General features: G+C 43.7%; 1 protein-coding gene across 1 annotated transcript in view; it reads left to right on the forward strand.

The window, feature by feature from the left end:
* BIVM (basic, immunoglobulin-like variable motif containing) overlaps positions 1-23,609 on the forward strand; it is an 82,176-nt gene that overhangs the window by 52,377 nt on the left and 6,190 nt on the right. Inside the window, exon 9 of the mRNA XM_077297056.1 lies at positions 1,298-1,394. Coding sequence (XP_077153171.1) covers positions 1,298-1,394 — 97 coding nt within the window. The remainder of the gene's footprint in view (positions 1-1,297; positions 1,395-23,609) is intronic.

Consider the following 23,609-nt stretch of genomic DNA (forward strand, 5'->3'; position numbering starts at 1 on the left):
TCTCTAGGGCTACGTTTGGGGTTATGGTTAATTCTCCCTCTTCCAATAGCTCTTCCACAAATGCCAGGAAACTTACTGGCATTGGATTAGTGCTGGGCTCTGCAGATCTGTAGCAGGAAGAACATACACCCTCCATAACATTAAAAGGATTGGTCCTATCTTAGGGTGTCTTCTGTACGGGGCACTTATATATCAGTGACCTGACCTGGCACCCTCATTTAATTATACGAGACTGCTTCCCCTGGTCCAATTGTGAAAACAAGGGGTGGTGGGCCCTATAATCACTGGCGGTTATCCTCCCGCCGAATCCTGCTTGTAACAGCTACCGTTAGAAGCATGCGTTGCAGCATGGAATGCAACCGGACGTTCGGACGTGACATTATAAGGGAGCGCCCGGCGTCTAATATCACTTCCGGTAATCAAGAGCTCACTGAACAGGAGTTCCATCGTGGGACGCAACTGGAAGAGACGCTGACTGGAGGAGCCTGGAGTTCAACGTCACCTCCGGCCCCGTGTGTCGGCACACAGAGGGAGAGGAGTGAGACTGGGGAGCTCAGGCAGGCACCCAGCCAAAACACCATCAAACTTTACCCGCAGGCACAGAAGAGATAGGAGTCCTGCGCTTGAGGAGACAGGAGCAACATGGGGAGGCATAGTAGTTGTTCTCCGCTGCCCGGGTTATCCAGGTACATAGCAGTCTCTGCTGCCGGCCACAGAGCACCGCTGGTATGACCTCTTCATCCCAATAGGGACAGGAAAGACACTGGAGATAGGATTTAGGAGGGGCTATTTGACCTCCTTGTGTTTCCTGTCCCTATTAGGCTGCCGTCACACTAGCAGTATTTGGTCAGTATTTTACATCAGTATTGTAAGCCAAAACCAGGAGTGGGTGATAAATGCAGAAGTGGTGCATATGTTTCTATTATACTTTTCCTCTGATTGTTCCACTCCTGGTTTTGGCTTACAAATACTGATGTAAAATACTGACCAAATACTGATAGTGTGATGGCAGCCTTAGGGTGGGATGACATCCTCCCGTGGTGCTATCTTGAACGGTTATTTGAGAAAAACTGTTTTTTTTACTAGCATGCAACTTCTAGGACATAAACAGCTTACGTAGCAACTGTTGCGCAACTTGTGTTCATCTTTTAATGCCCCACCCCCTTTCCCTTTTTATTTTTTCTAAGAAATTATCCTGAAAGTTTAATGTTCTGAACAGATGACTTAATGTCCAAGTATATCCTTGGAGTGTAGCATGCAATCCACACTACATACTAGTTTACCATTTACATTTCAGGTGGGCAGATATTGTTACTGATTTGAACACACAGAATCCTGAATTCTTCGATATAAGACATACAGAAAGGGGCCTTCAATACAGGAAAACAAAAAAGGTAGGTTTTTATCCTAAACTTTGCAAATATTCTGGCATTGGGGAAAGCACCAAACTGCTTTTCATTAATTTTTCATACTTACTGTATTTTGCTGATTATAAGACGCACCGGATTATAAGACGCACCCCAAATTTTGAGGAGAAAATAGGAAAAAAAAACTTGTTGCTGCAGGCCACAGGCTGGGATGAGGGGCTGGCTGTTCGGACGTGCAATGCGGTGCTGAGATCTCATCTCCCGAGATCTTGGTGCCGAGATCTCCATTTGCGCATGCGCCGCCCCCGGCCGGCAGCCATTTTCCTGGAGTCCAGTCCACCACATAGGAAACCGTGTCACTGTGAGGGCTCTGGGCTTTCAAAAGATGGCGGCAGAGCCCCCCCAGCACCGGACACCCGCAACACCAGACATCTGCAGCACCGGACACCCACAGCGGCACGCCGCACCGCACTTCCGAACACTCACTCATCCCAGCCTGCGGCCGGTAAGGTATATCTGCATTATAAGACGCAACCCCATTTTTCCCCAAACATTTTTGGGGAAAAAAGTGCGTCTTATAATCCAAAAAATACGGTATATACTATGTGGAAAGAAAAGTATTGGGACACCTATAGAGTAAACCTAAAGGAGACTTTATGGCATCCCAGCCCAGATCCATAGGCGATACTATGTAGTTGGTCCCCACTGTTAGGGCTCTGCACAGGGGGAATCTCGGGCCATCTCCGCTGCGGTTTCCCATTCTCCTCCTGCCGCAGTGGAGCCTGCTCAGCGGAGACGTCGGTCCCAGCGTCTCGCTCAGTCTGACTCTGTACAAAGAGTTACTGCTGCTTTTCCTGCTTCTGCCATTGAAGTCAGTGCTGGGCAGCGGCGAGCAGACGCTTCTGGGACTAAGTCCTGCTTTTCTCGTTCTGAGCATGCCCAGAGTAAGATCTCTCAGTGGAGATCGAGGGTCACATGATCAGATACTGCAGCTAAGGCCATTGGTCCTTCAGGAAGGTCCTGTAGGTGCTCACGCTCTGTGGCAGCCTCTCATTGGTCCTTCTAGGAAGGTCCTGTATGTGCTGCAACTATTTAAGGCTCGCATGGCCGCACGGCTTTGCGCCAGTGTGGTCATGTGAGTTTGTGTTCAGAGACCCGGCTGAAATAAGCCCCTAGCATGCTGGCACCTCCGGCGAGTTTGTGTGCATGCATGACCACTGACTGCTCTCAGTTGGGTAATTAGCCTGTGCCACTGTGAAGTCAAACAGGGCGCAGTGCTTTGAGTTTTGGCTACTCTGTGAAGTAACAGGGTTAGCTCATACCGCCTTATAGTTCCGTTTGCTAGCAGCAGGTTCTCCTGCATGGTGGACCCCGGGCTGCGAACGCATCTATTATAATAAAACCTCTATATTTACTGGGTGCGTTCCGCTAGCCCTAACACCTACTTTGCAGCTAAAACAGCTTTCACTCTTCTGAAAAGACTTTAGGGTATGTGCACTAGACGTCTTTTTCATGTTGATTGTGCCTGGAACCCACCTGAAATAGCACTAAAAAAAATGCCAAAAAGAATGAATATATAAACTACAATGTCAAAACTTGCTATGCATATGTTCCATCTTTTGTCACTTCTGTTGTCCACTTCAGGCTTCGAAAGCGATCAACTGACTAAAAAGAGTGACCAGTCTATTGTCCAGTCTAGCGACTTCAGCTTAGAAGCAACCATTATGTTATATATATGCAATAATAAAAAAAAAAATACTGAAAGCAGAGTTGGCACAAAAGACAATAAAAAAAGACGTCAGAAAAGACGCACCACCCGCATTTACCTGAAACATCTTCTGCTACAAAAAGTATGTGGGTATGCTGCCGTGCGCGCATACCCTTATATAACATTTTGACGCGTGTATGTGGAAAACTTTGCCCATTTATCCAGGACAGCATTTGTGAGGTTAGACAATGGTGTTAGACAAGAGGGCATGGTTTGCAATCTCCATTTATCCCAATGGTGTTTAATGAGGTTAAGGTTAGGGCTCTGTGCGAGGTAGTTAAGTTTTTCCACACCAAAATTACCCAGCCATGCCTTAATAGACCCAGCTTTGTGCACGGGGTTACAAACATGAGTGAACAGTAAATGCCCTTCCCCATACTGTTCACACCACGTTGGACATAAACATTTGTCCAAAATGTCTTGTACTGAAGGAATAAGATGTCCCTTCACATGAACTAAGTGGTCTGAGCCAGACTTAGAGGCGTTATTCGGTACTCCACAGAACACATTTCCACTGCTTCAGTCCAGTGGTGGTGTGCTTTACAGCTCTTTATCAGATGACTGCCATTGTATTTGGTGACATATGGCTTACATTTCATTGTCCAGCTATGGAACCCCATAGCATGAACCTCCTATCATACAATTTTTTGTGCTGATATTGATGCCAGAGGAGGTTTGGAGCGCTGCAGTGACAGAGTCAACAGAGTGCTAGTGATTTTTATGGCAACTTTTATGCACTACGTGCCAGTCCTCGGTGACCCCACTCGGTAATGTTACAAGGTCTGTCACTTCGTGGCAGAGTTGTGTGGTAACTAGATACTTCCACGTTTCAATAATACTACTCACAATTGAACATGGAATATTTAGGAGGGTATAAATCTCATTAAGTGACTTGTTACAATGCTGGCATCCTATTATAATGCCACACAACACCTTCTATCACAATTGTCAGTAAAGGCAGACTGCATGGCTAAGGGCTCGATTTTATACACCTGTGGCAATGAGACTGAATAAAAAAAAACCTGAATGTGCGTAATAACAGGGTGCCAATGGGTGCCCTGTTGATACTCCTATGAAGCCCAGCCACAGGTTGGATTTCATAACAGACCGTGAATTTACTCATATATTGCACTAAAGTTGTATTGCAATATATAGAATAAGAGATCAGAAGATCAGCTCCTCAAATCCCCTATAAAAAAAATTAAAAAAATATTTAAAAATATTAATTAAAAAAAAAAATTATTTTATTAAAAATATTTTAAAAAACCACCTCATTTGGCATCACCGTGTCCAAAAAAGTCTGATGTATCAACATGAAGTTATTTAATCCATACAATATTATTCAAAAATAGAGGCAGCACTCAAAAGCAGGTCAAAAAAAATAAATCGTTTACTGACCCACTGTGATGGCGACATTCCAAATGTGGAACTTTCCAAACATCGCCATCACACTGCATCAATAAACAATTCATTTTTTTGACCTTGGAGTTCTGCCTCTATTTTTGAATGTTACTAAGGTTTGGTTTTCCCTGGGCTTTGCACCCATTTTCCATTTTTAATCTTGCTGGTGCTGCCCCATTTTTTTGTTAACCCATACAGTGTACGCTGTAAAGCAAAAAAAAATAATAAAATACAACAATTGCCATTTTTTGGTCCCTGCAAATCCTACAAAAAAATGTAATAAAACAATCAAAATATTGTATATACTCCAAAATAGTCTCTCAATGAAAACACATTTCTGAATTTATTTTAATTTTCAAAAGTAAAATTGAAAACAAAAATTATACAAGTTTGGGATCCCCGTAATCGTCTAAACAAAATTCTGGAAACAATGTCGAAATTGTTGATTTTTTGTTATTTCACAATTGGAATTTTCCCCCATTTTTCTCTACATTATATAGTGAAATTTGTTTGTGTACCCCATCTGCCTTTAGTGGTAGTGGGGATTAACTAGTGCTGATCCTGTCCTTCCCTATGCAGGGCTTATTGCCAGGGTCAGGCAGGGGTTACATATCCTGCTCGGTGATAGGTGCGGAACCTATATAGGGAAGCTTAGGGCAGACAGGGTGACGCTAGATCTGCCCAGGGGTCTCCACTCCCCTTTCCCTAGTGTTGGGTTCCCTTCCCCTAATCCCTCCGTGTTGCACTTAGCCTTTCCTACACGGTTCGTGACAATACATCTATAAGACCATATGCCACTTTCATGGCATAGATTATGATGAATTGTCTTGCGGCACCTGGCAACATCCTTCCCAGCAAAGATCCGCCCACTTTTCAAAAAAGTAGCCAGAACTAGAATAAAAATGCTAAATCAAATAAGCCCAAGATACTTCAGATTTTATTAAACCACACATTAATTTTTATTAAATATTTCAATACAAAGATGCAGTGTGACTGTCCTACACAGCCAGTCTATTCTTACCTACTCTAGAAGGAATCCCACTGACGAAGGCTTGGAAGTCACCTTACCAGTGTCTACATTTAAGTGCCTGATATGGTCAATATCTAATTGATACAACCTTCGTGCACAGTTGCTTTCATACATTAATATGTATAGCATGCATTGCAGCATTATATTACAAATATTCTGGAGTAGGTAAGAATAGGTTGGCTGTATAGTACAGCATCAAAAATTTTTTTCTATTGGTGCTACTTGTAATACTTTGGTTGTGTTATACATCCCTGCACTTTATCAGCAGCACTCTGGTCTCTTTTGCTAATGTTTTTATTGAAATATTTAATAAAGATTAAATTGTGGTTTAATACACTCTGAATTATCCTGGGCTGATTTGTGCCTGTGATTTTTTTGTATCTAAAAAAAAATGCTAAATGAATCAAACAACGTGATCATACAATTTAAAATGTACAGTTAGGACCATATATATTTGGACAGAGACAACATTTTTCTAACTTTGGTGGTAGACATTACCACAATGAATTTTAAACAAAACAATTCAGATGCAGTTGAAGTTCAGACTTTCAGCTTTCATTTGAGGGTATCCACATTAAAATTGGATGGAGGGTTTAGGAGTTTCAGCTCCTTAACATGTGCCACCCTGTTTTTAAAGGGACCAAAAGTAATTGGACAATTGACTCCAAGGCTATTTCATGGACAGGTGTGAGCAATCCCTTCGTTAGGTCATTCTCAATTAAGCAGATAAAAGGCCTGGAGTTTATTTGAGGTGTGGTGCTTGCATTTGGAAGGTTTTGCTGTGAAGTAAACATGCGGTCAAAGGAGCTCTCCTTGCAGGTGAAACAAGCCATCCTTAAGCTGTGAAAACAGAAAAAAAACATCCGAGAAATTGCTACAATATTAGGAGTGGCAAAATTTACAGTTTGGTACATCCTGAGAAAGAAAGCACTGGTGAACTCATCAATGCAAGAAGATCTGAGCGCCCACGGAAGACAACAGTGGTGGATGATCGCAGAATAATCTCCATGGTGAAGAGAAACCCCTTCACAACAGCCAACCAAGTGAACAACACTCTCCAGGAGGTAGGCGTATCAATATCCAAATCTACCATAAAGAGAAGACTGCATGAAAGTAAATACAGAGGGTTCACTGCACAGTGCAAGCCACTCATAAGCATCAAGAATATAAAGGCTAGACTGGACTTTGCTAAAAAACATTTAAAAAAGCCAGCACCATTCTGGAAGAACATTCTTTGGACAGATGAAACCAAGATCAACCTCTACCAGAACGATGGAAAGAGAAAGGCGTGTGGCAAATGCATGGTACAGCTCATGATCCAAAGCATACCACATCATCTGTAAAACACGGTGGAGGCAGTGTGATGGCTTGGGCATGCATGGCTGCCAGTGGCACTGGGTCACTAGTGTTTATTGATGATGAGACACAGGACAGAAGCAGCCAAATTAATTCTGAGGTCTTCAGAGATACTGTGTGCTCAGATCCAGCCAAATGCAGCCAAACTGATTGGTCGTCGTTTCATATTACAGATGGACAATGACCCAAAACATAAAGCCAAAGCAACCCAGGAGTTTATTAAAGCAAAGAAGTGGAATATTCTTGAATAGCCAAGTCAGTCACCTGATCTCAACCCAATTGAGCATGCATTTCACTCGTTAAAGACTAAACTTCAGCCAGAAAGGCCCACAAACAAACAGCAACTGAAAACCACTGCAGTGAAGGCCTGGCAGAGCATCAAAAAGGAGGAAACACAGCGTCTGGTGATGTCCATGAGTTCAAGACTTCAGGCAGTCATTGCCAACAAAGGGTTTTCAACCAAGTACTAAAAATGAACATTTTATTTAAAATTATTGAATCTGTCCAATTACTGTTGGTCCCTTTAAAAACAGGGTGGCACATGTTAAGGAGCTGAAACTCCTAAACCCTCCATCCAATTTTATTGTGGATACCCTCAAATGAAAGCTGAAAGTCTGAACTTCAGCTGCATCTGAATTGTTTTGTTTAAAATTCATTGTGGTAATGTCTATAACCAAAATTAGAAAAATGTTGTCTCTGTCCAAATATATATGGACCTAACTGTACGTGTAAAGGGACTATCTGCTTTGTATATCATTTACTGTTCATGTTATCAAATTTTTCATATACTACACACCAGTAATTAAATAATGTTATAGTGAAAAAATCCCTTTTATGAAAAAAAATGCTGTTATTTGAGAAATGTGGTTAAAGAAGGGATGGGTGGTGTAAGGTCACATACTGGACCACCAGTTTAGGGGTGCACATTCAGAAAGGTTAGTGGTCTAAGGGAAAGTGTGATACTATTCTGTGGGTATCAGTGGACTTCTTAACTCCTTTTAACAATGACTTGTTTGTACAGTGTTCATTTAGTCCTATAGGACCTGTGCACACATTGCAGATTTGTCACTTTTTTTTCTGCACTGATTTCCTGACACTAGTAACGAGAATAAGAATCCTGAAGTCTCATGCACACGTTGCTTATTTGTGACTTGCAGATTTGGTGCAGATTTTAATCTGCAGTATGTAATTTCTTTCAGCCTTTTTTGCTGCAGATTTCACCCATACTAATGAGTGGGGAAAAATCTTCACCAAAAAAGCAAGTGAAAAAAACACATAAAAAGCCTATATTACGCTTGTTTTTGCTGACAAAAAATGTGTAGACATTTCTCCAGCAAATACTTAACGTGTGCACATACTCATAGTGGATTCTGGAAAAGTTCCAACCTTATTGTCACTCATTACCGTTATAGGGAGTCATACATGCTTGCTCTAACTTTCCTGGTTTTTGTTTTTATAATAAAAAACAGCTTGTTCTATGTGTAGTTTGTTCTCCACAGAAAAAAAACTTCAGAAAAATAGCATGTAGGAAATGTCAAATATAAAAGGTCATGTTGGAGGAAATAAAACAACCTTGTAGCTATCCTGCCTCTTGCCTTTAGGTTTCCAAATAAGACAAGATTGACCTACACTTAGCTGTTTTGCTTACTTCCATAAGACTTGAGACTCAGATTTACTACTGTTTGGTTGTTTAGAATTCTTTGATCTTTTTCCATATTTTAGTGCATTGGAACCAATGTCTTTTGATTTTACAGATGATCCATTATTGTAATCTACTATATAATTGTCTAAGGGTCACTTCCGTCTTTCTGTCTGTCTTTCTGTCTGTCACAGAAATCCCAAGTCGCTGATTGGTCGCGGCAAAACAGCCACGACCAATCAGCGACGGGCACAGTCCGGCGGCAAAATGGCCGCTCCTTCCTCCCCGCAGTCAGTGTCCGCTGTTGTGAAATTGGATTTTGGGCTCCCCCGGTGGCCACTGGTGGAATTGAACTGGTGTGCATCATCCCCTCTGTTCACCTGCTTCCATCAGGATGTGGGAGTCGCTATTTAACCTTGCTCCTCTGTCACTTCCTTGCCGGTCAACATTGTAATCAGAAGCCTTTCTGTGCATGTTCCTGCTGCTAGACAACTCCCAGCTAAGTTGGACTTTAGTCCTCGTTTGTTTTTGCATCTTGTTCCAGTTCACAGCTGTAGTTTCGTTTCTGTGTCTGGAAAGCTCTTGTGATCTGAAATTGCCTCTCTGATGTTATGAGTTAATACTAGAGTCTTAAAGTAATTTCAGGATGGTATTTTGATAGGGTTTTCAGCTGACCATGAAAGTGCCCTTTCTGTCTTCCTGCTATCTAGTAAGCGGACCTCAATTTTGCTAAACCTATTTTCATACTACGTTTGTCATTTCATCTAAAATCACCGCCAATATATGTGGGGGCCTCTGTCTGCCTATCGGGGAAATTTCTCTAGAGGTGAGCCAGGACTATATTTTCCTCTGCCAGGATTAGTTAGTCCTCCGGCCGGCGCTGGGCGTCTAGGGATAAAAACGTAGGCAACGCTACCCGGCTACTGTTAGTTGTGCGGCAGGTTTAGTTCATGGTCAGTTTAGTTTCCATCCTTCCAAGAGCTAGTACCTATGTTTGCTGGGCTATGTTCTCTTGCCATTGAGAACCATAACAGTTTGACCGGCCCAAAAAAGGGTTAAATTAATTGACAGAGAAAGGAGAGAAAAGAGAAGTCTGCTGAAGATTTTTTTTTTTTTTTTTTCCTTCCCTTCAGTTCTGAGTGTGCTTGTAATTGAATCTCTTGCAAGTCTGCCTATATTGCAGCCTTTCTCTCTCTCTCTCTCCTTCTAATCCTGGAATGGCTCTGTGTTCACCTGTTTAAAATGGATATTCAGAGTTTAGCTGCAGGTTTGAATAATCTCACCACGAAAGTTCAAAATTTACAAGATTTTGTTGTTCATGTTCCTATATCTGAACCTAGAATTCCTTTGCCTGAATTTTTCTCGGGGAATAGATCTTGCTTTCAAAATTTCAAAAATAATTGCAAGTTGTTTTTGTCCCTGAAATCTCGCTCTGCTGGAGATCCTGCTCAGCAGGTCAGGATTGTGATTTCCTTGCTCCGGGGCGACCCTCAGGATTGGGCTTTTGCATTGGCTCCAGGGGATCCTGCGTTGCTCAATGTGGATGCGTTTTTTCTGGCCTTGGGGTTGCTTTATGAGGAACCTCAGTTAGAGCTTCAGGCGGAAAAGGCCTTGATGTCCCTATCTCAGGGGCAAGACGAAGCTGAAATATACTGCCAGAAATTCCGTAAATGGGCTGTGCTTACTCAGTGGAATGAGTGCGCCCTGGCGGCGAATTTCAGAGAGGGTCTCTCTGATGCCATTAAGGATGTTATGGTGGGGTTCCCTGTGCCTGCGGGTCTGAATGAGTCCATGACAATGGCTATCCAGATCGATAGGCGTCTGCGGGAGCGCAAACCTGTGCACCATTTGGCGGTGTCTACTGAGAAGACGCCAGAGAATATGCAATGTGATAGAATTCTGTCCAGAAGTGAACGGCAGAATTTAAGACGAAAAAATGGGTTGTGCTTCTATTGCGGTGATTCAACTCATGTTATATCAGCATGCTCTAAGCGTACTAAGAAGCTTGATAAGTCTGTTTCAATTGGCACTTTACAGTCTAAGTTTATTCTATCTGTGACCCTGATTTGTTCTTTATCATCTATTACCGCGGATGCCTATGTCGACTCTGGCGCCGCTTTGAGTCTTATGGATTGGTCCTTTGCCAAACGCTGTGGGTATGATTTGGAGCCTCTTGAAACTCCTATACCCCTGAAGGGGATTGACTCCACCCCATTGGCTAGTAATAAACCACAATACTGGACACAAGTAACTATGCGGATTAATCCGGATCATCAGGAGATTATTCGCTTTCTTGTGCTGTATAACCTACATGATGTGTTGGTGCTTGGATTGCCATGGCTGCAATCTCATAACCCAGTCCTTGACTGGAAAGCTATGTCTGTGTTAAGCTGGGGATGTAAGGGGACGCATGGGGACGTACCTGTGGTTTCCACTTCATCATCTATTCCCTCTGAGATTCCTGAATTCTTGACTGAATATCGTGACGTTTTTGAAGAGCCTAAGCTTGGTTCATTACCTCCGCACCGGGAGTGCGATTGTGCCATAGATTTGATTCCGGGTAGTAAATACCCTAAGGGTCGTTTATTTAATCTGTCTGTGCCTGAACATGCTGCTATGCGAGAATATATAAAGGAGTCCTTGGAAAAGGGACATATTCGTCCTTCGTCATCTCCCTTAGGAGCCGTTTTTTTCTTTGTGGCTAAGAAAGATGGCTCTTTGAGACCGTGTATTGATTATCGGCTTTTGAATAAAATCACGGTTAAATATCAATATCCGTTGCCACTGCTGACTGATTTGTTTGCTCGCATAAAGGGGGCCAAGTGGTTCTCTAAGATAGATCTCCGTGGGGCGTATAATTTGGTGCGAATTAAGCAGGGGGATGAGTGGAAGACCGCATTTAATACGCCCGAGGGCCACTTTGAGTATTTGGTGATGCCTTTTGGTCTTTCAAATGCCCCTTCAGTCTTTCAGTCCTTTATGCATGACATTTTCCGTGATTATTTGGATAAATTTATGATTGTGTATCTGGATGATATTTTGATTTTTTCGGATGACTGGGACTCTCATGTCCAGCAGGTCAGGAGGGTTTTTCAGGTTTTGCGGTCTAATTCCTTGTGTGTGAAGGGTTCTAAGTGCGTTTTTGGGGTTCAAAAGATTTCCTTTTTGGGATATATTTTTTCCCCCTCTTCCATCGAGATGGATCCTGTCAAGGTTCAGGCTATTTGTGATTGGACGCAACCCTCTTCTCTTAAGAGTCTTCAGAAATTTTTGGGCTTTGCTAACTTTTATCGTCGATTTATTGCTGGTTTTTCTGATGTTGTTAAACCATTGACTGATTTGACTAAGAAGGGTGCTGATGTTGCTGATTGGTCCCCTGCTGCTGTGGAGGCCTTTCGGGAGCTTAAGCGCCGCTTTTCTTCCGCCCCTGTGTTGCGTCAGCCTGATGTTGCTCTTCCTTTTCAGGTTGAGGTCGACGCTTCTGAAATCGGAGCTGGGGCAGTTTTGTCGCAGAGAAGTTCCGATTGTTCCGTGATGAGACCTTGTGCCTTTTTCTCGCGTAAATTTTCGCCCGCCGAGCGGAATTATGATGTTGGGAATCGGGAGCTTTTGGCCATGAAGTGGGCTTTTGAGGAGTGGCGTCATTGGCTTGAGGGGGCTAGACATCAGGTGGTGGTATTGACTGACCACAAAAATCTAATTTATCTTGAGTCCGCCAGACGCCTGAATCCTAGACAGGCGCGCTGGTCGTTGTTTTTCTCTCGGTTTAATTTTGTGGTGTCCTACCTGCCGGGTTCTAAGAATGTTAAGGCGGATGCCCTTTCTAGGAGTTTTGAGCCTGACTCCCCTAGTAACTCTGAACCTACAGGTATCCTTAAGGATGGAGCGATATTGTCTGCCGTTTCTCCAGACCTGCGGCGGGCCTTGCAGGAGTTTCAGGCGGATAGACCTGATCGTTGCCCACCTGGTAGACTGTTTGTTTCTGATGATTGGACCAGTAAAGTCATTTCTGAGGTTCATTCTTCTGCGTTGACAGGTCATCCTGGAATCTTTGGTACCAGGGATTTGGTGGCAAGGTCCTTCTGGTGGCCTTTCCTGTCTTGAGATGTGCGAGGCTTTGTGCAGTCTTGTGACGTTTGTGCTCGGGCCAAGCCTTGTTGTTCTCGGGCTAGTGGATTGTTGTTGCCCTTGCCTATCCCGAAGAGGCCCTGGACGCACATCTCGATGGATTTTATTTCGGATCTTCCTGTTTCTCAGAAGATGTCTGTCATCTGGGTGGTGTGTGACCGTTTCTCTAAGATGGTCCATTTGGTTCCCCTGCCTAAGTTGCCTTCTTCTTCCGAGTTGGTTCCTCTGTTTTTTCAAAATGTGGTCCGTTTGCATGGTATTCCGGAGAATATCGTTTCTGACAGAGGAACCCAATTCGTGTCTAGATTTTGGCGAGCATTCTGTGCTAGGATGGGCATAGATTTGTCTTTCTCGTCTGCTTTCCATCCTCAGACAAATGGCCAGACCGAGCGGACGAATCAGACCTTGGAGACATATTTGAGGTGTTTTGTGTCTGCAGATCAGGATGATTGGGTTGCTTTTTTGCCTTTAGCGGAGTTTGCCCTCAATAATCGGGCCAGCTCTGCCACCTTGGTGTCTCCTTTTTTCTGTAATTCGGGGTTTCATCCTCGATTTTCTTCTGGTCAGGTGGAATCTTCGGATTGTCCTGGAGTGGATGCTGTGGTGGAGAGGTTGCATCAGATTTGGGGGCAGGTAGTGGACAATTTGAAGTTGTCCCAGGAGAAGACTCAGCTTTTTGCCAACCGCCGGCGTCGGGTTGGTCCTCGGCTTTGTGTTGGGGACTTGGTGTGGTTGTCTTCTCGTTTTGTCCCTATGAGGGTTTCTTCTCCTAAGTTTAAGCCTCGGTTCATCGGCCCGTACAAGATATTGGAGATTCTTAACCCTGTGTCCTTCCGTTTGGACCTCCCTGCATCTTTTTCTATTCATAATGTTTTTCATCGGTCATTGTTGCGCAGGTATGAGGTACCGGTTGTGCCTTCCGTTGAGCCTCCTGCTCCGGTGTTGGTTGAGGGCGAGTTGGAGTACGTTGTGGAAAAAATCTTGGACTCCCGTGTTTCCAGACGGAAACTCCAGTATCTGGTCAAATGGAAGGGATACGGTCAGGAGGATAATTCTTGGGTGACTGCCTCTGATGTTCATGCCTCCGATCTGGTCCGTGCCTTTCATAGGGCTCATCCTGATCGCCCTGGTAGTTCTGGTGAGGGTTCGGTGCCCCCTCCTTGAGGGGGGGGGTACTGTTGTGAAATTGGATTTTGGGCTCCCCCGGTGGCCACTGGTGGAATTGAACTGGTGTGCATCATCCCCTCTGTTCACCTGTTTCCATCAGGATGTGGGAGTCGCTATTTAACCTTGCTCCTCTGTCACTTCCTTGCCGGTCAACATTGTAATCAGAAGCCTTTCTGTGCATGTTCCTGCTGCTAGACAACTCCCAGCTAAGTTGGACTTTAGTCCTCGTTTGTTTTTGCATCTTGTTCCAGTTCACAGCTGTAGTTTCGTTTCTGTGTCTGGAAAGCTCTTGTGATCTGAAATTGCCTCTCTGATGTTATGAGTTAATACTAGAGTCTTAAAGTAATTTCAGGATGGTATTTTGATAGGGTTTTCAGCTGACCATGAAAGTGCCCTTTCTGTCTTCCTGCTATCTAGTAAGCGGACCTCAATTTTGCTAAACCTATTTTCATACTACGTTTGTCATTTCATCTAAAATCACCGCCAATATATGTGGGGGCCTCTGTCTGCCTATCGGGGAAATTTCTCTAGAGGTGAGCCAGGACTATATTTTCCTCTGCCAGGATTAGTTAGTCCTCCGGCCGGCGCTGGGCGTCTAGGGATAAAAACGTAGGCAACGCTACCCGGCTACTGTTAGTTGTGCGGCAGGTTTAGTTCATGGTCAGTTTAGTTTCCATCCTTCCAAGAGCTAGTACCTATGTTTGCTGGGCTATGTTCTCTTGCCATTGAGAACCATAACAGTCCGCTCTATAATCCCCTCCAGTCAGCGCTCACACAGGGTTAATGGCAGCGTTAACAGACCGCGTTATGCCGCGGTGTAACGCACTCCCTTAACGCAGCTATTAACCCTGTGTGCCCAACTTTTAACTATTGATGCTGCGTATGTGTTATATACTACGTAGCTGTGCAATATACTATGTGGCTGTGTCGGTTCTGTTATATACAACGTCAACTGTGCAATATACTACGTGGCTCTGTTATATACTACGTAGCTATGCAATATACTACGTGCCTCTACAATATACTATGTGGCTATGTTATATACTACGTGGCTCTGCTATATACTACGTCGCTGACCAATATACTACATAGCTGTGCAATACACTACGTAGCTGTGCAATACACTACGTGACTGTGTTATATACTACGTGCCTGTGCAATATACTACATGGCTCTACAATATACTACGTGGCTATGTTATATACACTGTGTTCCAAATTATTATGCAAATTGGATTTAAGTGTCATAAAGATTTAATTGTTTTGTTTTTCAAATAAACTCGTGGATGGTATTGTGTCTCAGGGCTCAATGGATCACTGAAATCAATCTTAAACACATGTGATAATTGGTTTTCCAGGTGATTCTAATTAAAGGAAAACTACTTAAAAATGATGTTCCACATTATTAAGCGGGTCACAGTTTTCAAGTAACATGGGAAAGAAAATGATGCTGAAAAGCATCAAATAGTGCAATGCCTTGGTGAAGGGATGAAAACATTAGAAATTTTCCAAAAACTTAAGCGTGATCATCATGCTGTTAAGAGATTTGTGGCTGTATCTGAGCACAAATGTGTTTGTGCTGATAAAGGCATAATGAGGAAGATTTCTGCCAGGCAAGTTTATCGGATTAAGAGAGCAGCTGCTAAAAAGCCATTACAAAGCAGCAAACAGATATTTGAAGCTGCTGGTGCCTCTGGAGTCCCTCGAACCTCAAGGTGTAGGCTCCTTCAAAGGCTTGCTGTGGTGCATAAACCTACTATTCGGCCATCCTTAAACAGTGTTCACAAGCAGAAATGGTTGTATTGGGCCCACACATACATGAATACTAATTTCCAAACAGTCTTGTTTACTGATAAGTGTTGCGCAACCCTGGATGGTCCAGATGGATGGAGTAGTGGATGGTTGGTGGATGGCCACCATGTCCCAACAAGGCTGCAACGTCAGCGAGAAGGTGGAGGAGTCATGTTTTAGGCCAGAATCATGGGAAACAGCTGGTAAGGCCCTTTAAGGTTCCTGAAGGTGTGAAAATGACCTCTGCAAAGTATATAGAGTTTCTGACTGACAACTTTCTTCTATGGTCTAAAAAGCAGAAACGTGCCTTCAGGAGCAAAATCATCTTCATGCTGACAATGCCCCATCTCATGCTGCAAAGAATACCTCTGAGTCATTGGCTGCTATGGGCATAAAAGGAGATAAACTCATGGTGTGGCCACCATCTTCCCCTGACCTCAACCCTATAGAGAACCTTTAGAGGATCATCAAGCAAAAGATCTATGAGGGTGGGAGGCAGTTCACATCCAAACAGCAGCTCTGGGAGGCTATTCCAACTTCATGCAAAGAAATACAAGCAGAAACTCTCCAAAAACTCACAAGTTCAATGGATGCAAGAATTGTGAAGGTGACATCAAAGAAGGGTCCTGTTGTGACGCCCGTGAGACCGATGTACCCAGCACCAGATCAATGAGGTCCGTCTCTTGAGGGGGATGTCACTAGTGGCTTGACCCGCTGCTGTGGCCTCAGGCGATGCACAGTGTAAGGGATATCATGAAGGAACAGACACTTACTTGATCAGCAGCAGGTCCTCTCAGCTGTGGTGACCCCGATCCTGGATCGATGGCTATTGTCCAAATGAAAGACTGAGGCGCTGAAACGTTTAACCAGTTTACTTTAACAAAAAGGGATTTGCAACCAATACTGTCACCGGAGTCTGTTTAAGAACTCTGAATTACTTTGATCCTGTCAGGATTTCCACCTCTTATTATGCGCAGTTTCTGTATGGCCCTGCTGCTGTATGTGAACTGGCTGCCAACCCAATCTGTCTCTTCTGTGCTCTGGTTCGACGGACAACCCGAGTCCTTTTTTTGTCGGCTTACCCCCACTGGGAGTACCGCTGAACTCTGTGTCTTTTATCAGGAGGAGAATGAGTAAGTGATATGCCAGAACAACAATTTCAATTTAATAATTATTTTTATTGCATACCATAAACTTATTTTAAATCAATACATAGGTCATTTTTTCATACAAAAAATATATAGTGAATCCCACTAAAGTGTTACGTTAGATGCAGGGTGGAGTTAATAAGACTATGAGTACTCAGCTGTGAAAAAGGGGGATCATTAAAGTGCTTTAGTGCTAATTTCGTCACGCAATGAATGCTTCACAGCTTACAGGCACATCCCCCCACTCTCTTGTAACCGTACTCATGATACATGGTGTGGACACTCACAGATGAATCATCACATGGACTTGTATGCCTTCCCAACCGTAACACAATATCCACACTTTGTATCAAAAAACCAATCCAACGTTAGTACATAGAAGAAATTGGTTCTATTTACCCATAATAAGGTTAAACGTCCACCTCCAACCTGCACCGCATTCCCCAACGCGCGTTTCGCGTACAAATTGTGCTGCTTCCTCAGGGAAGCCCCCTGAGGAAGCAGCACAATTTGTACGCGAAACGCGCGTTGGGGAATGCGGTGCAGGTTGGAGGTGGACGTTTAACCTTATTATGGGTAAATAGAACCAATTTCTTCTATGTACTAACGTTGGATTGGTTTTTTGATACAAAGTGTGGATATTGTGTTACGGTTGGGAAGGCATACAAGTCCATGTGATGATTCATCTGTGAGTGTCCACACCATGTATCATGAGTACGGTTACAAGAGAGTGGGGGGATGTGCCTGTAAGCTGTGAAGCATTCATTGCGTGACGAAATTAGCACTAAAGCACTTTAATGATCCCCCTTTTTCACAGCTGAGTACTCATAGTCTTATTAACTCCACCCTGCATCTAACGTAACACTTTAGTGGGATTCACTATATATTTTTTGTATGAAAAAATGACCTATGTATTGATTTAAAATAAGTTTATGGTATGCAATAAAAATAATTATTAAATTGAAATTGTTGTTCTGGCATATCACTTACTCATTCTCCTCCTGATAAATGATGAATTTATGAGTTGTTGTGCCTACATGGGTCTATAATAATGTCTGGTGTCGTATAGATTGAACTCTGTGTCTGTTGCTGCGTCTTACCCTGGTGAAGCTGATATCACCTCACTTCCTTCCGGTTGCTGTATTATACAGTGCCTACAAGTAGTATTCAACCCCCTGCAGATTTATCAGGTTTAATAAGATGCAAATAAGTTAGAGCCTTCAAACTTCAAACAAGAGCAGGATTTATTAACAGATGCATAAATCTTACAAACCAAAAAGTTTTGTTGCTCAGTTAAATTTTTATAAATTTTAAACATAAAAGTGTGGGTCAATTATTATTCAACCCCTAGGTTTAATATTTTGTGGAATAACCTTTGTTTGCAATTACAGCTAATAATCGTCTTTTATAAGACCTGATCAGGCCGGCACAGGTCTTCTGGAGTTATCTTGGCCCACTCCTCCATGCAGATCTTCTCCAAGTTATCTAGGTTCTTTGGGTGTCTCATGTGGACTCTAATCTTGAGCTCCTTCCACAAGTTTTCAATTGGGTTAAGGTCAGGAGACTGACTAGGCCACTGCAACACCTTGATTTTTTGCCTCTTGAACCAGGCCTTGGTTTTCTTGGCTGTGTGCTTTGGGTCGTTGTCTTGTTGGAAGATGAAATGACGACCCATCTTAAGATCCTTGATGGAGGAGCGGAGGTTCTTGGCCAAAATCTCCAGGTAGGCCGTGCTATCCATCTTCCCATGGATGCGGACCAGATGGCCAGGCCCCTTGGCTGAGAAACAGCCCCACAGCATGATGCTGCCACCACCATGCTTGACTGTAGGGATGGTATTCTTGGGGTCGTATGCAGTGCCATCCAGTCTCCAAACTTCACGTGTGTGGTTGGCACCAAAGATCTCGATCTTGGTCTCATCAGACCAGAGAACCTTGAACCAGTTAGTCTCAGAGTCCTCCAAGTGATCATGAGCAAACTGTAGACGAGCCTTGACATGACGCTTTGAAAGTAAAGGTACCTTACGGGCTCGTCTGGAACGGAGACCATTGCGGTGGAGTACGTTACTTATGGTATTGACTGAAACCAATGTCCCCACTGCCATGAGATCGTCCCGGAGCTCCTTCCTTGTTGTCCTTGGGTTAGCCTTGACTCTTCGGACAAGCCTGGCCTCGGCATGGGAGGGAACTTTCAAAGGCTGTCCAGGCCGTGGAAGGCTAACAGTAGTTCCATAAGCCTTCCACTTCCGGATGATGCTCCCAACAGTGGAGACAGGTAGGCCCAACTCCTTGGAAAGGGTTTTGTACCCCTTGCCAGCCTTGTGACCCTCCACGATCTTGTCTCTGATGGCCTTGGAATGCTCCTTTGTCTTTCCCATGTTGACCATGTTTGAGTGCTGTTCACAAGTTTGGGGAGGGTCTTAAATAGTCAGAAAAGGCTGGAAAAAGAGATAATTAATCCAAACATGTGAAGCTCATTGTTCTTTGTGCCTGAACTACTTCTTAATACTTTAGGGGAACCAAACAGAATTCTGGGGGGTTAAGGGGTTGAATAATAAATGACCCTCTGAAAAAACTTTTCACAATTAAAAAAAAAAATAAACAAAGAAATAACATTCTTTTTTGCTGCAGTGCATTTCACACTTCCAGGCTGATCTACAGTCCAAATGTCACAATGCCAAGTTAATTCCAAATGTGTAAACCTGCTAAATCTGCAGGGGGTTGAATACTACTTGTAGGCACTGTATCTAATGAATATAGCCACGGATCCGGTATCCGTCTCTGCGCCTATTCTGGGTAGAGGTTATTGCTACCCGGTTCTCACAATGTCCTTTTTCTCTATTCCTCTTTTCCTACTATGGGTATTACAGGCCTATAATCCGTCATAGGGCTGTTAGGAGTTCAGTTATACGACCTCTCACTTTCAGCTCCTCAACCCAACTGCCAATCCTTTTCTCAGACCAGAATAGATCAAGGGGAGTCTCTGGAGCTCCCCCTTCTGGCCGGAGATGGTAGTGCAGTCTTACTATTTTAATATTTGTATTTGGTGTCAATAACTATTTTTGTGGCAAATATCCCTAGGGGCGCCACATTCCCCCTTAGTTAAGAACAGTACTCCGGGACTGTGGGATGATAACATTTTGAAATAACAATTGATATGTACAGAGTCTTAAAAATGAAAAGTTACAAAAACCACTCAAAGAAACAAAAAAAAATGGAATTCTGTAAAAAGTCACTTCAAATAGCGTTCATTAATACAGTTCTATCCTTGAAGGTACTAGGAAGCAAAGTTCACAAAGCAGTCTTTCCGGAGCTTTGATTTAGTGTTTCCGGGCTGATAAAAAGTTCAAGAATATGCAAGAAGTTCATACAGGTAAGTCTCTGTAGGTACTGGGCTTAAACGTTACAGAACGATAACAATGACTATAGTCTTATAGTTGGTAATCCGCATACCTGGCCGGTAATTGACCCTGGGTACTACGCTGGGATCTACGTAATAGCGGTGTCTCTTTATGTGGTGTACTACTGTCTACTGCGGATATAGTATCTGCCCTCTCTGCTAAAGATAATTCCACCACTATGGGGTTGGCAAGTCCACCGTGAATGGGATCACTCTGATCAGGAATCTGTTCTTCCTGACCTGGAACCTCTTGTAGTACGGGGTCAGCCTCTTCCTGTCTTGGGACTTCTAATATTGGATTCGGTGTTGGATAAAAGGCCACCATGGGAACCACTACTGCACCATGGTATGTTAGTAGGGTTTTGGGAAAGTCTCCTATACAGGTGTGATACATTTCCTCCTCTTTTTCCTTTACTGGTTGAACCTGTATAGGTTGAATAACTTTTGATTCTGGCTGGACAACTTCTGGCTCTTTCAACGTTTCCGGACATAATTTAAGATTGTCTCTTGACACTAGTACAGATGTTAAACCTCCGTTTTTGCTAATGAGACACATTTTAGGATTATCCATTCTTGTTGGTAAAACTGTATAGGGTACGGCTTCCCATTGATTATCCAGTTTATTGGTTCGACGATTCCTCTTGAGTACTTGGTCACCCGGTCTTAATGGAGTTGCTAGAGCATTCTGGTTGAAAGTTCGCTCTTGTCTTTCTCTGGTTTGCTGGAGGCTTCTTTCCACACTCTCTTGCACTTGGCGATACTGCTTTTGCCGTACGACATCCCAATTGGAGTCTTGAACTTCTGCGTCTGGTTTCAGAATTCCCATTTCTAGATCGATTGGCAACTGGCCGGGTCTTGCACGCATAAGATAAGCTGGGGTGCAGTTGGTAGAGCTCACCGGGACATGATTATACAGATCCACCAAGTCAGGCAATTTCTCTGGCCATTGATTCCTTTCCGTTTCAGGTAAAGTCTTTAGTAGGTCTATCACAATATGGTTCATCTTCTCACATGAGCCGTTTGTTTGCGGATGATAGGCCGTCGTCCGGATCTTTTTGCAACCATACATATTACAGAATTCTCTGAAGATCTCTGATTCAAAGGCTGTACCCTGGTCAGTGAGAACCTGTTCCGGATATCCATGGGGTCTACAAAAGTACGTTTGGAACGCTTTGGCTGCTGTTTTTGCAGTCAGATCTTTTACAGGTACTACTACCAAGAAGCGCGAATAATGATCCACGATGGTCAAGGCATAGACGTAACCGGACCGGCTCGGTGTCAACTTCACGTGGTCCATGGCTACCAGTTCAAGTGGTTGTTTGGTGATTATGGGCTGCAGTGGTGCCCTTTGGCTCTTTTGATCGTTCCTTCTGAGGTTGCACGGGCCACAGTTTCTACACCACTGTTCGATTGATTTTCTCATCCCGACCCAATAAAATCTTTCTCTCAGAAGTACTTCTAGCTTTTTCCAACCAAAGTGACCAGCACCATTGTGGTAAGCCTCGAGGACCATCCTCACATCTTGTTTAGGCACGATAATCTGCCAAACCAATTCATGTGTTTTCGGATTGGTGTATCTTCTACAGAGTTTCCCTTGATACAGGAACATTTTGCCTCTCTCTTTCCAGAGTTGATGCGTCTCTTCTGGGGCATCCTCATCGGGATATGCACTTTGCTCAGTCAATAGTTCCTTCACTAGCTTCACAGCCGGATTGCTATCTTGGGTGTCAGCCCATCTATGGTGTGCTAACGGATTAAAATTCACTTCTTGTTGTTTCTGATAGGTATTTGACTGACGATGTTTTACCTTGGGCTGATGAAAGGCTGGTAGTTCAATTTCTTCAAGCTCCCCCGTTTCTTCTTCTACATCTCTCAAGTGTGGCATCCGGGATAGGGCATTGGCATTTCCATTCTTGCGACCTGCTCGATACTTGATCACGAAGTTGTAATTAGATAACCGGGCTATCCATCGCTGTTCTAACGCACCTAATTTAGCCGTGTCTAGGTGGGTCAATGGATTGTTGTCAGTATAGACAATAAATTCTGCACCGGTCAAATAGTGTTTGAAACGTTCAGTCACAGCCCAAACTACTGCCAGTAGCTCCAATTTGAAGGAGCTATAATTTTCAGAATTTCTTTCAGTAGGCCAGAGTTTTCTACTTGCAAAGGCGATGACTTTCTCCCGACCTTCTTGCTTTTGTGACAGCACCGCTCCCAATCCCACATTACTGGCATCGGTGTAGAGGATGAAAGGTTGATGGTAATCCGGGTACGCCAGAACTTCTTCTCCGGTTAGTGCCTTCTTTAGTTGTTCAAAGGAGTCTTCTCTTTCGTCATTCCACTGAAAAGGAGGGTTTCGGTTTGAAGGTTTCTTCGTCTGCCCTATCAAAGCATCTTGCAAGGGCGCTGCCAATTTGGTAAATCCTTTTATAAATCTACGATAGTAACCCACTAATCCCAAGAATTGCCTCACTTCTTTTGCGTTGGTAGGTCTTGGCCAATCCCTTATGGCAGTTATTTTCTCGGGATCCGGTGCTACTCCCTCCGAACTCACGATGTGCCATAAGTATTGTACCTTTGGCTTGAGAAGGTGACATTTGGATGGTTTGATTTTCATACCATACTTGGATAAGGCTTCGAACACCTCTGCCAGGTCTGTTAAGTGCTGTTCGTAAGTCTTTGAGTAGACGATCACATCATCTAGGTACAGGAGGACGGTCTCGAAGTTCTTGTGTCCGAGGCAACATTCCAACAGTCACTGGAAAGTACCGGATGCGTTGCAGAGTCCGAACGGCATGCGATTAAATTCGCTTAGACCCATTGGTGTGGTGAATGCCGTTTTTTCTTTATCTCTCTCAGCCACAGGGACTTGCCAATACCCGCTTGTTAAGTCTAAGGTGGAAAAATAATTAGTTGATTTCAAAGCAGTCAAGGACTCTTCTATCCTAGGCAAGGGATAGGCGTCTTTATGGGTGATGTTATTAATCCGCCGGTAGTCTACGCACATTCTCATGGTTCCATCCTTTTTTTTGACAATCACCAGAGGGGCCGCCCAAGGGCTACAACTATCTCTTATTACCCCGGCCTGTTTCATCTCTCTCAGCATGTCCTTCGCGCATTGATAGTGAGCGGGCGGTATGGGTCTATATCTTTCTTTTATCGGGGATGGTCACCGGTGGGGATTGTATGTTCCACCCCTTCTAACCGTCCGAAGTCCAATGGGTGTTTACTGAAGACCTGTTCATATTCCGTCACTAATCTATACACCCCTTGTCTTTGATGGGTAGGTGTTGAATCTACACCCACGTCTAGCTGTTGGCACCAATCCTCCGATTCTCCATCTGAGCCGTTATTTTCCACCTGACAGGTCGATTCTAAGGGCTCAACGGTTGTGATGGCATTGTTGTCAACAGTAT

This window comes from Ranitomeya variabilis, chromosome 3 (genome assembly GCF_051348905.1).
Source record: "Ranitomeya variabilis isolate aRanVar5 chromosome 3, aRanVar5.hap1, whole genome shotgun sequence".
Classification (NCBI taxonomy): domain Eukaryota; kingdom Metazoa; phylum Chordata; class Amphibia; order Anura; family Dendrobatidae; genus Ranitomeya; species Ranitomeya variabilis.